Below are 18,590 nucleotides of genomic sequence, written 5' to 3'. Positions count from 1 at the left end.
AAAAGAGAAATAGGAAAATCCTAGAAGCACTCAGTATCATGAAGTCTTTCAATTCTCACACAGAGGGAGAATAAAGCAAACACACAAGTATGAAAAAAATAATCCTTGAGAGGCAATATGGTTCAAATGCTGGCTCTACCACTGTGACCTTGAGTAAATCATTACCTTCTTTGAACCTCAGTCTCCATATCTTTAAATTGGGGGTAATTATAGTTCCATTCAACATGGGAAAGTAAATGGAACAAGCATACTTAGCATATTATGACTCTTGCTATAGTTATTATAAAATACACCAAGTTTCCACTACCAACTATTGCTTTTGATCCCTAAATCTGAATTCCTCAGCCCATGCCTCAAATCTCTGCTCTGGATTTACATCTCCAACTGTTTACTTCTCATTTCCACTTGGGTCAAACTATCAAAACCACCACAGCCAAAATGAATAGATGAAGGCCTCTACTATCCCTTGTTAGTTCACGTCAGACTCCTGGATACCTTCCTTGAGTCGTCCCTCATCACCTCTTCCCCAATCCAATCCAAGCATACTACTGACCTCACTGCTTAAATTCCTGTGGAATCTTTCTCCTCCTTGCTTTCCTAATAATCACTTCCTTGCTCACGCTCCTGCCTAGATTTGTCATAGCTTTCCTGGTATCTGTTCCTTGCAGGCCTACCTGAATGCAATCCATCCTCTTCAGTGCTATCAGAGTGATCTTTCAATAATAACTGAATTGTGTCATTTCTGGGTTAAAAACCAATCCTTCAGTGTCTCCTTTCCACTCTTGGGAAAAAGTCCCCAAAGCAAGCACATATGGTCAGTGCAAGCTTCTCTAACTTCATATTTTGTAACTATTCCCCTAAATTGGTCATCAGAAACATTTTTTATTTTGTACCTTATCAGTTAAAAAAAAGCATGCTTCCCCCCATTAAATGTATATTTATTTTAATTTTATACACATATAAATGTACCAATATATATTATATATTATAAAATATACTTACCAAATGTAAATCTTTATAAGGTGAGATAAACAAATGAATATAATAGTTCTCTTATTTCTTTGAGCATCCAATGGTGGTTCTGTGTACCACCCCCCACTCCACCCCCACTGCCCTGAATGTACCTGCATCAGTCCTCTGGCATCATCATGCCTTTATATATACTATGATTCTCTCTTCCTAGTATAGCAAACCACCATCTAGCCATTGTTGTTCTTCTTTCTTCCCTTCCATGCCCTCTTCCCCCTAGCCTGCATCCAATGCTACCTGACTACCTCCCTCCTTATTTAGCAAGACTCAGCTCAAGGGTCACCAACACTGACATTTTTCTATGACCCCAACCCTTCAGATGCGACAGGAGCCCCATATTATAATATATATCTATATATATTATTTTTATTGCCCCTATTAGACAGACAGTCATCCTTGAGGGTAAGGATTGTGTTTTATCTCAGTATCCAATGCACCTCGCCTAATGTCTATCCTTGGCACAGAGCTAAACATATAGTAATAGATGCTTGTCAAATGAAGAAAAAAGTTACTCCATAGCAACATAGTTTTTGCTGTTTTTTAAGGAGTGGAACTCCTTTTTTTTCCAAACAATGTCTTCAGTGGAAAACTAATATATAAAACAGGCAAAATAAAAACAGGGCTGGGGGTTGGGGGAGCTGCTCTGTATCAAGCTGGGAGGAGGTCAGTTTTCTACGGGATGTCAATATAATTAAACTTTGCAAAATCATCCAGGCCCAGAATTCTGTTCAAATTGTACCCTGTTGCCATTTTCTTATTCTGTTAAGAGCTGGGATCTCGACTATCTGCTCACCATTGTATCCCCCAGCACCTAGCATTGTGCCTAGGTGCTCAATAAACATTTTTGAATGAATAAAAAAATTTTTAAAAGGCTTAGTTTCCCAGATGCTAAAACAAATACCATACAATGGGTTGGCTTAAACAAGAATTTATTGGCTCACAGTTTTGAGGCTAAAAGTACAAAATCAAGGTGTCAGCAAGGTGATGCTTTCTCCCTGATGACTGTGACATTCTAGGGCTGGCTGCCTACAATCCCCAAGTACTTGGCTTTTCTGTCACACAGCAATGCACATGGCACTGTCTTATCCTTTCTCTCACAGATTCCGTTGACTTTCAGCTTCTTCTCCTCCATGTGGCTTTCTCTCTTTATGTCTGAATTTCATTCTGTTTATAAAGGATTCCAGTAATCCAAATTAAAACCCAACCTGATTCAGTTGGCCACCCCATAACTAAAAATATCATCTTCCAAAGGGCCCTTTTACAATGGGTTCACACCCACAGGAATGGATTAAGATTAAGAACATGGATAAGGGATTTCCATCACTGGCCCACAGGCATGCCTTCATTCCTGCTGCTGTCTGGAAAGCTCCCTCCTTCTTTCCCCTAAAGCAGAGTCAGCACTAACCTTTTAAAGCCAGCTCAAGTATCACTCCCTAAATGGCCCAGGCTGAGCACCTCTTCTCAGAGTCACATCCTTACAACACAAATTCCTGTCAATCCAGCACCATCCTTCCCCACCTTGTTTACATGGCTCTCCCACCAAAGAACACGTGACCTTTGTTTTTATAAATGTTTTTACATTTGGGTAAGAATTTAAACCTCAATGATAATGATGCTTATCTCTGGCTAGTGGATTTAGTAGTGATTTTAATTTCCAAAATTTCCACAATGAATTTGCATTATTTGTATAGTCTGGAGAAAGAAAAGAAATAGAATTGTGTAGAGTAGAAAATAAAAATTTCCATTTCTACCCTCTGTTGGTGGTATAGTGCACAGCTTATAAACTTTGTGCCATGTTTATAAATAATTTTAAATTTTAAATAATTTTAGATGTACACAAAAGCTGCAAAAATAATATACAGAAGATTTTAAACTTCATCAAACTGAACTTCATCAAAACTGAAAACTTTTGTGCTTCAAACAACACCATCAAGAAAGTAAAAAGACAACCCACAGACTGGGTGTACATATTTGCAAATCATTTATCTGATAATAGATTTATATCCAGAATGTATAGAGAACTCTTGCTACTCGATAGAAAGACAAGTAGCCCAACTGAAAGATGGGCAAGGGGCCTGAATAGACATTTCTCCAAGGAAGATATATAAATGGTCAAAAGCACACGAAAAGATGCTCAACAACACTAGTTATTAGGGGAAGTGACTACAACCCACTTAAAAAAAAAAAAAAAAAAAAGATTAAGAACATGTTTCTCTGGGATACATAATCCAGTCTGCCAGACTCCAAAAAGAGTAACCCATTCCTAAAGCACTTGTGTGCTATTTCTTGAAATTCTGGGGATTAGTTCATGAACAAATTTGTTTCAAGAGAAACAGAATGATATGAAGGAAGACAATGGTAGTGGTAAATTAGAAACAGTAGCACCACTGAGAATAAAGGACACAGTGGAGATAGTAAAAAGAATGATCTTCAGGAGATTACCACTTGGGAGAAGGAATATTTGGCCTTTTGAAGGAAAAGTCAGCCAAGTAAGACTGTCCAAGATGTGGTGCAGCTATGTATTCTTCAGTCTGCCTTTATGACAAAGATGCAAATGATCAACAAGCAGGCTGACTTTCCACCATGCTGCTCTCTCCTTTCCAAACCAGGCCCTCATCACTTTATCTCACCTTCTGGAAGTGCCTTCTAAGTGCCCTCATCACCTCCAGGCTTGCTAAAGTAGATTGGATCCCTCCACTCTACTTTATAGAAAGCTTTGAAATCCTAAATGGTTCCCCACTACCTATATAAAGCCCAAATTCATTAGAAATTGGATTTGACTTTCAAAGCTCTCCATAATCTGGCTCCAACCTACCATTCAAACCTTCTCCACCATTTCTCCACTGCTTACATACTGAATTTCAACCAAAAACATAAAATTCAACTCTCCAGGGACATGCCATATACTGCATCTTTTTGCTATCCCGCCACATTTTGGTTCAGATGTTTCCTCCATTTAGAATATCCTCCCCTGTATGTCCGTCTGCTGGAATCCCACTCATCTTTCAAGACACAATCCCACAGTTGGACTTTGATCCTTACAGTTGAACAACAATCTTGAATTATATCACTCTTTACAGATTACAGGGTATTGATCGATTTTATCTATTCATTCTCATAGCAGCTGAGTATTTTATGCCCCCTTCACAAACTCCGATAACCAACTGCCCTGCCAAAATGACAGAGCTGGGAATTCACATGCAAGTCTTCAGACTCCAAATGCTTTGTGCTTTTATCATGACATACCTGCTACCTTCAAAAACTTCTACATCTTCTGTGCTCCCGGGGTTTTTTATAATAGCATATTAATCCCAGTTCCATCTTATGTTAGAGTTTGTGTATATATATATATATATATATGTATATATATATATATATATATATATATATATATAGGAAAGAGAGGTGTGGTAGATTGAATTATGTGCCCCAACATAAACATGTTCTTAATCTTAATCTGCACTTCTGTGGGTGTGAACCCACTGTAAACATGTGTTATTTTTAATTAAGGTGGGGCCCAACTGAATGAGTGTGGGTCTTAATCGGGATTACTGGAAGCTTTATAAAGAGAAAGCCACAGGAAGTAGCCAGAAGTAGGAAGTGAGAGGGAACCCAGAAGAAAAAAGAGAGGATATCATCATGTGATGAGAAAGCCAAGGAAACCCAAGAATTGTCTGCAGCCAGCACGAAAATCCTCCAGTGTTTGGAAAGAAACCAAACCTTGCCAACATTTAGATCTTGGACTTCTCCTAGCCTCAAAACTGTCAACCAATAAATTTCCATTGTTTAACTTAAGTCAACCCAGTGTGTGGTATTTATGATAGTCTGGTAAGCAAAGACAGGAGGGGACCTTGTCTTGTTCATCCAAGTGTTCCTCAAAGTACCTACCACAATCTTTACATATAGCAGGCAATCATTGATCAGTTAAATTTAATTCATTTGGGTTTTTTCTTTTCCTTCACGGCAAATTCCAGAATTACTGCCCGAATCAGTACCCTAGGAGCAAAATTAGGGTGGAAGTTGGGAGTATGGGCTCCTCCCTAGGCAAGTTACTCAACACTTGTGTGCCTTATTTGTAAAGTGGGGATAATAATTATGCCTTCCCAATAGGGTTGTTGTAAGGACTAAATTAAATAATGTACTTAAAACATCAACCCAAGGCCTAACACATTCAATATGTATCAGCTCTTATGTATGCCACTTCATGTTCCCCAAATCATACTTCCAGGGCCAAAAATTACTGATCTCAAAAACTGATTACTCTAAATTATCAAGAGAAATTCATTTAATGTGTGGTATAAATTAGGAATGCAAGGAAGCATATTAATAAATTTTATAAAGCTCTCCCTGAAGTCAGTCTTTCTTTTTAAATATCCTAGTACATAAAACTCCCAGTTATCTGGGAAACTGTTTTACACTGAATGACTCAATTTATATTAGGCGAAATAACTAGGTATTAACATTAGGGGGGTGTATATGAGTGAGATAAGAGTGAGAGGAAATATATAGTCTCCCCTTCCCCACTTTTGCAGTAACTAACGTTGTTCCTAAGCTAAGTACCAGGTGCTAGTCAAAAGCTTAAGCAATCCCAAGTGTCCAACTCTTCACCCTGAAGGCAAAGGGTAAGCAGAGACCAAAGTCATGGACCATCTGTCCCTCTAAACATATATTCAGTCTTCAAGGAGCTCACTATGCAGTTAGTGAATAAATAAAGGCATTTGCCAACAGTAATGAGTACCCTAGAATAAACTCCCCGAGCAGCTTCTGACAACGCACCAAGGCACCACACCTAATTGAGCTACACTGACTCAGTACTGACATGTTAAGCAAAGCTGGAGAGGTGAATGCCTCCATGTGCAACAAGTCATTCCTCTTACTGGATCTCAGCTGTAAAACGAGAGGGTCGGAGAAGGAATTTCTAAGATTCCCTCCAGATGTAAACTCCATGATTCTGTAATTTCTCCTGGGGGCCACCACGCACAGTGAGGGTAAAAGTGTGGTCGTGAGCAGCAGCAAAAGCCAAGCAAATGGAAATCCTGGGCGCGGTTAAAATCGGAGCGATCAAATTAGTTTGGAGCCAGGGCAGTTATATAAAATGATCGAGAGGGACCGGCAGGGACAGGAACCTTTGGACCTTCGACTGGGAGTTCTACAATTGCTCTTCTTATGAGCCTTGGCAATTGACTTCGGGAACGCGCAAGTCTACGTAAAGAAGCCTGGCCCTGAGTTAGCTGTGGTTTCCAGCTACCGTCCCAAAATAAAGTTAATGCGGGTAAAGTCGCAGGCCTTTGAAACAACCTGAAAAAGTGGAACCCCTTGATTCATCACGGACACCACGGATTCCCCCATCAGACGGGATTAACCCTCTTCATAGACTACTCCCGTCCGCCAAAGACGGTCGGACCTGCAGCGGCAGCCAGATGGGGTTCGAATCCAACCCAGGCCGGGACCAGTTGAGCCCGGGGATCCGCTCCCTCCAAAGGCCACCGCCGCGCCACTAGGGGCCCCAAGGCCGGGCAATCAGACCCGACGCCCACCTTGGTGCTGGGGTCCGCATCGGAGCAGCAACTGAGGGCAGCCTCGTCGGTAAGGCCGGCTGCGGGCTGCGGTTCTGCCATAGACGCACTGCTGTATCTCAAAGAGGACGCGGGAACGAAGAAGCTACCAACACGACTCTCGAACCTTGGGACTGCCTCTACTAGCAACAGCACGACAGCGTCGCAGGGCGGGGGCCCTCTGAATTCTGGCCAATCGCTGTGCGGAGAGCAAATTGGCTCTTCGTTGATTGGCTCTCGGTGCCTCAGCGTCTCCGGCCGCAAGGGCTCTACGAACAGACCACAACTCCCACAGTTACTTGCGCATGATGGGGGCAGGCACTTTTTTTTTTTTAAGTAATTAAAGAAAACAAGGCCTTGCCGCTGGAAAGCGCGGTTTCTCTTAGTTGATGATCCAGTTTTGTCTCTGTTTACCTATTGAGTTTGGTAATCACCCATACCTCAGAAAATTGGTCAGAATTTAGGAATCTAGTAGAAAGTGAAAACTGGTAGTTATTCTTTTTTAAATTGTAAGAATACAAAGTATTCTCAGTGTAAGGAGTACGGGATTAATTAAAATAACTCCGGCTCAGTCAAAAACCTAGGTTCAAGTTTTGGTTCCACTATTTATTAGATCTATAAGCTTAGACTAGTTATTGAGGCTCTCTGAGGTTTCTTACAGGATATTGGTGAGGATTAAGTGAGATTTAGGTCATGCTTTGACTATTTTATGATCTAAACGTCCATAACTTGCAGTATTTTTAACATTAATTTTGCTAAGGCACAAATTTTAATTGTGTTCACTGGAAGGCTTAGTCATTACTTTGTCTTCAATGCCTGGCACATAGAAGATAGTCAATAAATGCTTCCCATTGTTAAAAGAATAAATTGTAATAACTGGTATAAGTATAATTTAGGAAAGGACCTTAATAAAATGAATGAGGAATGAGATTTGACAGAATACCTAAATGAATAGAAGAGTGTGTGTAAATTTTCAAAAAGAGAAATGGATGTCAGGATTTGGGGTTGCCAGACATTGGGCAAAATCAGTTTATTGGCTCATCTAACCAAACTGAAGCAGGATAGGTATACATCTGGCACCATCCAACTGGCCACCAGCATGTCATCTCCATTTCTCCTCTCATCTTCTCTCTTCAATTTAATTTTGTCAGACACACTTGGCTTTTAACAGCTGTCAGCCCCTTACTAGAGGAGTGAACCTCTTTCTTGAATTCCAGTTTGATAAGATCCAGGTGGGAGCTATAACCGGCCTGACCTGCACTTTCTCCTTTGGTCAGGGCACTGTGATTAGCCTGGATTAGAAGAATCTGGCTGGAGTAGGGGAGAAGCAGTTTCCCAAAAGAAAAGGAGATCTGTTTTTTTAAGTAGGAAGGGTTGCTGGGCAACATGAACCATAAACATCCACTGCAAAAAGGTGGACAAAAACAGAAGTTTTGTACATACCTAGTACTAATTTATTGAGAAATATTTCATGAAAACTCAATGTATTACAACTTTAGAACTTCAACATTGAGATAGACCTTAAAACTGTTAAACTCAGGAATAAAGGCAATACACAGACCCTTCATACATTAGGCATTACCACTGAATTCTCACATAAGAAGTCCAGACAGAAGAAATTTGTCTGGGACAAACTGAAAGACACTCCAAACTGTCTTTTTTTCTCTCTGACTCTTCTAGTGAATTTTTCGGAATATCTGCGAGATAAACCACATAAATGGATAGGATGATTTGATCCCATAAAATATCGGTTCATTTACAAATTAATTCATTAATGTAATGCAATTCCAACAAAAATCCTGACAGAATTTTAAAATGAACTGAATAAGCTTATTCTAGAATTCAGGGCCTTTTTTAGTTTCCTAGGGTTACCATAACCAAGTACAGCAAGCTGGGTGGCTTAAAACAATAGAAATTTATTCTCTCACAGTTCTGGTGTCTAGAAGTCTAAAATTAAGGTGTCAGTTCCCTTCAAAGGCGTTAAGGAAGAATCCTCCCTTTGCCTCTTCCTGGCTTCTGGTGGTTGTCAGCAATCCTTGGCAAGCCTTGGCTTGTGGAAGCATAACTCCAGTTTCTCCCTCTTTCTTCCCATAGATTTTTCTCCTTGTTTATCTGCATGTTTACAAATCTCTCTCTCCTTATAAGGACACCAGTCACTGGATTTAGGGCCCACCCTAATCAATTATGACTTCACCATAACTTGACAACATCTGCAAAGATACTGTTTCCACATAAGCTCACATTTACAGGTATTGGGGGTTAGGACTTCAACATACCTTTTTGGGGTACACAATTCAACCCACAACAGGGCCCAAAATAGGCAAGCTGTATTTGAAGAATAATTAAGTAGGGTTACCTACCCTACCAGGTAACAAGACAATATAAAGCTATAGTAATCAAGACAGTGTGGTAGTGGTACAAGTATAGGCCAATAGAAAGATGAAAACAGATTGATGTATGCAGGTCTAAGATGGTTGCCAATGATCCCCATCTCCTGGTATTTGTGCTCTTCTGGATATAGTGACTGTTTTCTAATGAATAGAATATGGCATAACTGATGGGAAGTCCCTTCTGAGATCAGATGATAAAAAGACAGTGATTGCTATCTTGGGAGTTCTCTTACCCTCTTTTTCTCCATTTCCTCACTCAGAGGGGAAGCAAGCTGCCACATTGTGAGCAACGCTATGGAGAGACTCATGTGGCAAGGAACTGATGTTTCTGGCCAATAGCCAATGAAGACCTGAGGCCCACCCACAGCCACATGGGTAAGCTTGGAAGTGAGTCCTTTCCCAGGAGACCCTTGAGATGACTGCAGTGCTGGCTGATGCCTTGATTTTAGCCTCATGAGGGGCCCTGAGTCAGAACTATCCAGCTAGTCCATGCCAGGATTCCTAATCTAAAGAAACTGTGAGATAATAAATATTTGTTGTTTTCAGCCACTAAACTTTGGGGTAATTTGTTACGCAGCAACAGATAACTTATACAGATATGTATATCTGTGTGTGTGTGTGTGTATATATATATATATATATATATATCTGAAACTTAATATATTAAGATTAGTACCACATATCAATGGGGTAAGGATGAAATTTTCAGTGAACAGTGCTAGAAGGAAAATTGAAGTCCAAGTGGACTGAAGATATAAATGTGAAAAGGCAAAAATTTAAAACTTAAATAATAAAATATGGGAGAATATCCTTATGAATTCATGGTAGAAATGACTTAATGAGATGTAACAACACAAAATATAAAAGGAAAAAAAAGTTCTCTTCATAAAAAGTGAAAAGACAATCCATAAACTGGGAGAAGACATGGATAATATACATAGGCAACAAAGGATCAGTATCTCAGTATCCAGAATATGTAAAAACTCTTACAAATCAATGAAAAAACGATAGACAACCCAACAGGAAAAAAAACCCAAAAGAGAAGAATAGGAAATTTACAAAAGAGAAAACACAAATGTCTAATACATATATTTTAAAAATTTATCTCACTAGTAAATAGGACAATGCAATTCAATACAAAAACAAGGGTCTTTTTACACTCTTCAGATTGACATTGTCATTAGAAAGTATTGGTGTGGATGTGGAACACCTGAACTTAATATACATTTACTGGTGGAAAAATAAATTATTATAAAATCTTTGGAAAATAATTTGGCAGTATTTAATGAAGTTGAGAATAGCACATCCTAGGATGCACTACTATGTATATATCCTTGAGAATTATTGTCCTGTGCTCTAGGAGACAGGTATAATATTTATAATTGCATTGTTTGAATAGCAAAAATTTGGAAAAACTCCAAATATCCAAAACCACAAAAAATGGATTGTGTTCTTTTGATACAGTGGAATACTATACATAAATGAAAAGGAAAGGACAGTGGTACACATTCTAACATGGATAAACCTCACAAGTAAAAATGAAATAAAACTTGTAGAAGAATATATATGGTGTGATTCCACTTTTGTAAAATTTTGAAATGTGGGAAACAATATAATATTTTGCTTAGGGCTAAATACAGATCTGGTAATGGTATGAGGAAAAGCCTGGGAATTAAAATTTTCAAATTCAGGGATGTTATTTCCTCTTAACAGAGAAGGAGGGGAAATAAATAGGGAAAATAAACCAAAGATTTTAACTGTGTTGACACTGTTCCATAACTTAAGCTGGATATTTGGGTAGACAGATAATTCTATTTTCTTTATACCTCTTTATATATTTCTTATATATTATATAATACATTTATTTAAAAACTAAAAAGTAGTAAGGACCTGTGATGGTTTGAAGCTGTATGTATCCAAGAAAAACACAGTCTTAAATTTAATCCATTCTTATGGGTGAGAACCCATTTTAAGTAGGATGTGGTTATTTCACTTAAAGTGTGTATGGCTCAGCCCAATCAGGGTGGTTCATAATCCTATTATTGGAGGCTTTTATAAACAGAATGAATAAAGATAGAGAAAGAAAGCCACAACAGAGTATCCAGAAACCGAAATCAATGGAACCCACAAGAGAAGGGAGAGACCAGGAGACACCACCAGGTGCCTTGCCATGTGACAAGCTGAGGACCAAGGGTCCCCAGCAGCCAGCCCCAGAAAGCCACTGTCTTGGGGAGAAAGCATTGCCTTAGTGATGCATTGATTTGGACATTCTCTTGGTCTCAAAATCATAAGCTAATAAGTTACAGTTGTTTAAGCCTAACCATTTCATGGTAATTGCTTAAGAAACCTAGGAAACTAAACTGAATTTTGGTACCAGGAGAGTGGGATGCTGCTATTGCAAATACCAAAAAATGTGGAAACAGCTTTGGAATTGGGTAATGGGTAGAGGCTGGAAAAATTGTGATGCGTTTGATAGAAAAGGCCAAGATTGCTTTGAAGAGACTGTTGGTAGAGTTATGGATGCTGAAGTTACTTCCCATGAGGCCTTAAAAGGAAATTAAGAATATTTATTGGAAACTGGAGGAAAGGGATTCTTTGTTTTAAAGTGCCAGAGAACTTGGCAAAATTGAGTTCTGATATCGGATGGAAGGCAAAACTTCAAAGTGAAGAACTTGGATATTTAGCTGAGGCAATTTCCAAGCTAAATGTGGAAAGTGCAGCCCAGTTTCTCTTTGCAGCTGATAGTAAAATGCAAGAGAAAAGGGGTACGCTGAGAACTGAACTCCTGGGCACAAAGAAACCAGAAATTGGCGGTTTGAAAAATTGAGTTTCCGGAAAGTGAGTCTGCAGAGAATAGTGCTCCATGTGAGGGTTTAACTGAACATGGATCCAGTCAGCCATTTCATTGCAAGTCAGGATTGGAAATGCAGTTATCCAGGAAGAATTTGTGGAAAGTTCCTTACTCTCATGGTTTGGACCCTGTGATGGGTAGGTTCATGTGTCAACTTGACCACGTGATGGTGTCCAGGTGTTTGGTCAAGCAAGCATGGCCTAACCATTACTGCAAGGACATTTGTGGCTGGTTAATATACCAGAAGGCCGTTGGAAGCTGAACACCATTTTGAAATACAACCTGGGGGCTAGCAGACACCAGCCACGTGCCTTCCCAGCTAACAGAGGTTTTCCAGATGTCAATAGCCTTTCTCCAGTGAAGGTACCCTACTGCTGATGCCTTTGTTTGGACATTTGCATGGCCATAAGACTGTAACTTTGTAACCAAATAAACCCCCTTTATAAAAGCCAATCCATTTCTGGTATTTTGCATAATGGCAGCATTAGCAAACCAGAACAGACCACTTTGTGCTACGTGGAAAACCAACAAGTTTTTTGTGAGATCCATATGAATGAAACCACTGCCAGCCTGGACTAAAAGGGACAGACTGAAGGTAAAATCACTTCAGGGTCAGAACTGTGTGTTTTAGTTTGCTAGACTGCTGCAAGCAGATACCATAAAATGTGTTGACTTTAACAATGGGAAATTATTAGCTTAGAAGCTTACAGTTTTGAGGCTGAGAAAAAATGTCCAAATCAAGGCATCATCAAGATGCTGGTGATCCTGGACTCCTCTGTCACATGGCAAGGCACATGGTAGCATCTGCTGGTCTCTCCCTTCTCTTCTGGGTTTTGTTACTTTCAACTTCTTGCATCCATAGCTTTCTCTCTTTCTCTCTCTCTGTATTCACCCCATTTATAAAGAATTCCAAAAGAAGATTAAGACCCATGCTGGGCCCTGCCTTAATTGAAGTAACCTCATGAAAACCTACTTACAATAGGTTTACAGCCACAGGAATGGATATGCTTTAAGAACATAATTTTTGGACGTACATACAGCTTCAAACCACCAAACCATGGAAGCTGAGGTCTGGATCTAAGACTTCTTCTTGGACCCACACATATATGTGGAAAGGGTGAGTCTGCCCCAGCACTTGAACAGGGTGGGCCTTCTGCCCCGTTGCCTCTTTAAACTTCCCATGGCTCCTGGAGTTCTTTGGCTTGTGATAGCATAATTCCAATATAAGCCACCATCTTCACATGGCCTCTATGTGTCCAACCTCTCTCTCCTTTCTCTTATACAGACATCAGTCTTTAGACTTAGGACCCACCCGAAATCCAGGATAATCTTAACTCTAGAGCCTTAACTTAATTACATCTGCAAAGACCCTGTTTAGAAATAAGGTCACAAGCATAGGTACCAGGGGTTAGGACTTGGATGAATTTTTCGGGGAACATGATTCAATCCACTACAAGGGATGTATACTTTTATTTCTTTTTTGTTAGTAGGAAATTTACTCAGAATATGTTCAAAACACTTTTATGGTTAGGTTTCTTTTCCTTAATAAACATCATTCTATTAGTTGCCTAGGTTTATACTGACAGGTGCTCTGAGTTTCTGCATTGGCAGTAGATTTTTCAAAACTGAAAACTGAACAGGGTATAAATGTGCTGTTATAGCACAAGCTGATACTCCTGGAAGTAAAGCTCAAGGGAATGATCAGCAGATAGCTTTTCAATATTTATACACATTTTACTTGGATGGCTGACTACTTAAATTATTTGATAATATGATCATGTGGCTATGTTATGACAATTATAACAAATATTGCTAATTTGTGCACTTTAATTGCATATTTGCTATAACATCTAGACATTTCCAGTTGGTTGTCTTGACATTTTTTATTTCTCTCAGTTGATGAGGCTTGAAACTGATTTTTGGAACTGGAAGGGAATTTAGAATTTGTCTAATCTCTCCCCCACACTTCATTTTACAAAAGAGGACACTCAGGATTAAAGCAGTTTGACAATATCAGGGTTATTAAACTAATTAGTTGAGTTATTTATTGTGTAGCACAGAACTAAAACTCAGGTCCCCTGATTACTAGTTCAGTATTTTTTCTTCACGACAGAAACTAATACTAATATGAATTTTAACACAAATAACAGCTAGCATTGATTAAGCCATTGTCATGTATCACTGTGCTAAATGGTTTTTATACATTCATTCCCTCATTGTATTTTGAAGGACATTTAATTATCAGGGTATGTACTTTCTAACCACTTATGTTTTATATATGCACAAATGTGTTATTTTCTTTCTATAAAACCTCAAGAGAACTCTGTGGAAGGTGTCCTTTTCCTACATCTCAGGCATTCTCAGGAGTGCTTTCGTTTGGCAGTATTTCATAAAAACAGTTTTCTGTCAGAGTTAATGAACCATTGCATGGATCATAATGCTACAAGCCTAATACTATAGTACACTCTTTAGGACAAAAGCTCTATCTGTATTGAGGATTATATCTTTAGGATGTATTTTCAAAAGAGGAATTTGTAGGTCAAGGTATATGTAGATATTTAAGACTCTTTAAGGGATATAACTATAATTTTGTTACTCCATCAGAATATAATATACCTCTGACAGAGAAGAATGGCAAGTAGAAAACCTGCCATAACTCAGTTAAATGCCAAAAGTAGATGAGACTCAGTGGATCAGATTGAGACAGTTTCTTACTTACAGCACAACAAACAGAAGGAGTATCATGTAGCAGCCAATTCTCCTGGCCCCAAGTTCCACTGGGCAACATCATGGGCCCAGATGCATACAGTAGATTATGTGGCAGCTAAGGACTAAAAATACAGCCTCTTTTGTAGAAAGCAGTAAATAAGCTAGAACTGCTCCCCTGGGGAGTGAGCAGTTGTTCCTTAGCTACACTATGACTAGCTACAGAAGTCACAGGGTCAGAATGGTTGTCTCTTGCAGCTTAGCCTACTCAGTGTCTTAGTTTGCCAGAGCTGCTATGACAAATACCACACAACAAATTGGTCTTAAATAAGAAGTTATTGGCTCACAGTTTGGAGACTAAAGTCCAAAATCAAGATATCTGCAAGGCCATGCGTTGAAGTTTTAGTAGCATTCTGGTGATGGCAATTCTCTGTCACATGGCAATCTCCTTTTCTCCTCTCTGGCTACTACTAAGTCAGAAGTCTCTCTCTTTATAAAGACACCTCCAGTCACACTGATTAAGACCTACCTCGATTCAATGTGGCTACACCTTAACTAATAATAACATATTCAAAAGGCCCTATTTACAAATGGGTTCACATGCCCAGGAACAAGGAATAAGATGTGAACATGTCTTTTGTGGGGGACATGATTCAATCCCCCAAATTCAGCAAGAATGTGCTAGGGTGTGCAAAAAGGCTGTGGACCCAAGGTGGCTGCCTCTCCCAGAAACCTCATGCAGTGTAATTGCTGCATAGTATCTCATAATATGAATGGGCCAAGGTTTATTTGTCATTTACTTAGCCTTACTTGTGGGCTTTATATTCGTTGCTAGTTTTTTTCAATCGACAGGCTTTCCAGTCTGCTTCAATTGATTTTTAGAGTGATATATGTTCCACATTCAAAAATTGACTTGAACACCTCCTAACTAAAACCGGCAAGGTCACACCATGTCAGGGAATTCCAGAAAAGCAGAACTGTACTGTACTGGAAAGAGGTGGGGAGTGAACTTTGAGAAGTCAGTTTTCTGTACATTACTGCCAAGTCATAATTTTCTGAGCAAACTAAGTCAACAAAACATTTTATGCTCTCAAGTACAACACCATCTCATCCTCAGGACTTGTGAAGGTCAAAGAAAACATTATTTTATATGCTTACGCATTTCCGTGCCAAATCTCCTCAAAGCATGTCTTGGAATCCTCCTCAGGACCCCAGTTCCCGCCAAATTTCCATTTCCAGGCTGCTGCAGGGCAGTCGCCCCAGCCCCCTAAGCAATGTTTCTCATCTCAGTGCAGTTATCCCAGCCTCGCGAGAGTGAGTTATTTACTGGGTGGCACAGTTCCCAGCACGCGGAGTGACGCCGGTGCCCCCAGGTGGCGTCCCGTACCCCACGGGACAGCCGCTCCCTGCCCGGCCCGCGCGGGGCGCTTGGCTCCAACAGGTCCCTGACTCCCAACGGCCGAGCCTCGGTGCCGCTGAGGCCCGAAGCACCTCCCCCGGGGCGGGGCGGCAGCTCGGGCGGGCCTCCATAGGCTGAGGGCGGGGGCCGGAATCCCGGCGCCGGCGGGTGAGTCCGCGGTCAGGGGCGTGTTGGGGCCGGGGGCCGCGGCCAGCTCCAGCCCCGGGAGGTGCTTTCCTTCAACGGTAATCCCGGCCGATTGAGGCAGGGCCTGCCTTCCTCCCTTTTCGGGGTCCGATGTCCTTGCTAAAATTTAGTCCCCCACTCGCCCACTCTTTGAATCGTGTTAACACCCTTCTACAAACACCGCGCCTCTCTCCGCCCTTCACAAGTCCCAGATTCTTCTCTGGACCTATACTTAACTCCACATCCCGCTCCCCCTTTTAAGAATTCAAAACTAAAACAGACAAAACACCTATTCCTCCAGGTGTATTTTCTGCTCCTCTACCTTTCTCCCTCCTCTCCACCGCTGAAGTCTTATTACTGAATTTACCTCTTTTCCCAAGTAGAGTTGTTTTTGCACCCCCTATTCCCGCCTTCTGCCTAGACTTCTCCCCACCCCTCCCCATGCTCTCCAGGAAAGAGTCTTTTCAGACCCAACTCAATGTCACTTTATCTGTCAAGCTTTTTTTCCGGAAGTTTCTCTTCCTGCCAGGCTCCCTCAGCCCTCTGTCAGTTCACCTCTTATTGGCATTTACGACCCTGTGTTGTTTTTAACAGTCTATCCCTTCAATTTGATTGTGAGTTTTTCGTTGGCTTTAGTCGTATATGTACCCTCAGCTGCCTAGCAGGCAGAATATCCTCAGGAAACAGAAGGCTCTTCGTTACCCTTTCTGAATGAACTAATGCATTCAGGGCTGGCATGACAGAAATGGGCACAAGAGAGAGGGTTATGCTTGATGCCTCTGCATTGAGGGAGGCATGGTTCATGTGGTAAAAGTGACTTACCTTTGCACAGGTGTGTAACTTGCCTACTTACTGCAGTTTTCCCAGGCCTGGAGGAGTCCAGCGCCCAGTTGCTCCTGAAAATGACTAGAGATGACTTTATGAATAGGCACTGAATCCCCAAATTTGAACTTAAGGATAAGGGGTGGTAGGGATTGGAAATGCCTGTAGGTGGCAGCAAGTTGTCTTGTGTAAGTGAGTGATGGGAGAGGGTTGGTGGTAAGTATCCCACATACAGTTTGTGCTCTGACTTCCAGCAGAGTGTGAATGCTTCTGGTAAGGGACTGGATCATTGCTTCTTTATCACACACAGAATTAATCATGCCGTAGGGGAAAAATATAAACGCATATTGTAGATATCATATATGATATACGTACAATACACATAAAATATGCACATGAGTCTTTTTTAAAGAACCACACAGAAAGTTATAAAATGGAAAGTAAAATTCTTCCCCCACTTCCCTCACCCAGTCTTTCTCACTCAAGGTGATCATTGCTGATAACTTATTGTGTATCTTCCCTGGAAGCTTTTTGTGTATTTTAACAAATCTAAACCATTATTGATTATAATTTTATGGATTACCAAGAAAAAAGATTTCTGCCAATTACATCTTTTTTTAAAATCATATTTTGTATTATGAATATAACATATATATGTAGAAGTGATAACTTTCCAAGTGCTATTTAACAAGTAGTTAGCAAATTTCAAGGAATGTTATGGGTTACAGCTCCACAGTTTCAGTTATTTCCTTATTGTGAAATATAACATATGCAAAAAGGTAATAACTTTCAAAATATGCTTTAGCAAGTCGTTATATAGGAAATTTCCAAAAATGTTACGAGTTACAGTACCATAGTTTCATTTATTTCCTTGTTGTGAAATATAATATATATACAAAAAAGGTGATAACTTTCAAATTACAATTTAACAAGTAACTATAGAGCAAATTTCAAAGAATGCTATGGGTTACAGTTCCACCATTTCAACTGTTTCCTTCTGGCTATTCTGGTACCGTAGCAACTAAGAAAAAGAAAATTGTATAGAAAATCAGTATTCATAATCCTTTGTTAAATTCCATCTTGTCTGTGGCTACCCCTTCCTCTGGTTTAATCACTTTCTCAATCTTCAGGGATGTCTAGGCAGTAACCACCCTAACTTGTTCATGATGAAAAGGGGTGTAGACATTATGGGAAAAGGGGACACATCTGGTTGATGTTCTTGAAGAGGCTATTGCCTCTGGGTTTTGGGACTTAGCTGGCATAGGAGTTCTCTGGAAGCTTTAAATTTCTGAAGAATGAACTTAGTGACTGATACTTTTATAGAGCTCAGATAGGGATCCAGGTATTCTTTAGGGTTTGGGGGATTACTATTGACTTGGATTTATGCTGTGGCCATTTGGCATATCTAGCTGAAGCTAGAATAGGAGTAACCTCCATGGCAGCCTCTCGACTCTATTTGAATTATCTTAGCCACAGAAACCTTATTTTGTTGCCTTTCTTTTCCCCCCTTTTGGTCAAAAAGGCATTCTTAACCCCTTGATGCCAGGGTTAGGCTCATTCCTGGAATCCATGTCACATGTTGCCAGGGAGACTCATTTACCTGGGGAGTCCTGTCCCATGTCAGGGGGAGGGTGATAAATTTATTTGTAGAG

At 40.2% G+C, this 18,590-nt stretch overlaps 1 protein-coding gene across 2 annotated transcripts in view; it reads right to left on the bottom strand.

Moving 5' to 3' along the window:
* The window catches only part of GLO1 (glyoxalase I), a 39,974-nt gene extending 24,105 nt beyond the window's left edge, over window positions 1-15,869 (bottom strand). The window contains exon 1 of one of the 2 annotated variants that reach the window (XM_037844011.1): window positions 15,690-15,869. Coding sequence is in view for 1 of the 2 variants with exons in the window: in XM_037844012.1 (XP_037699940.1) it covers window positions 6,567-6,647 (81 nt within the window). In the remaining variant the exon portion in view is untranslated. Of the gene's footprint in view, window positions 1-6,566; window positions 6,734-15,689 lie in introns of those variants that run through there. The other variant, XM_037844012.1, reaches the window with a different exon arrangement.
* Between the last annotated feature and the right edge of the window lie 2,721 nt (window positions 15,870-18,590).

This window comes from Choloepus didactylus, chromosome 7, assembly GCF_015220235.1.
Source record: "Choloepus didactylus isolate mChoDid1 chromosome 7, mChoDid1.pri, whole genome shotgun sequence".
NCBI lineage: Eukaryota > Metazoa > Chordata > Mammalia > Pilosa > Megalonychidae > Choloepus > Choloepus didactylus.
The sequence above is the reverse complement of the archived record's forward strand: the minus strand, read 5'-3'. Positions and strand labels throughout refer to the sequence as shown.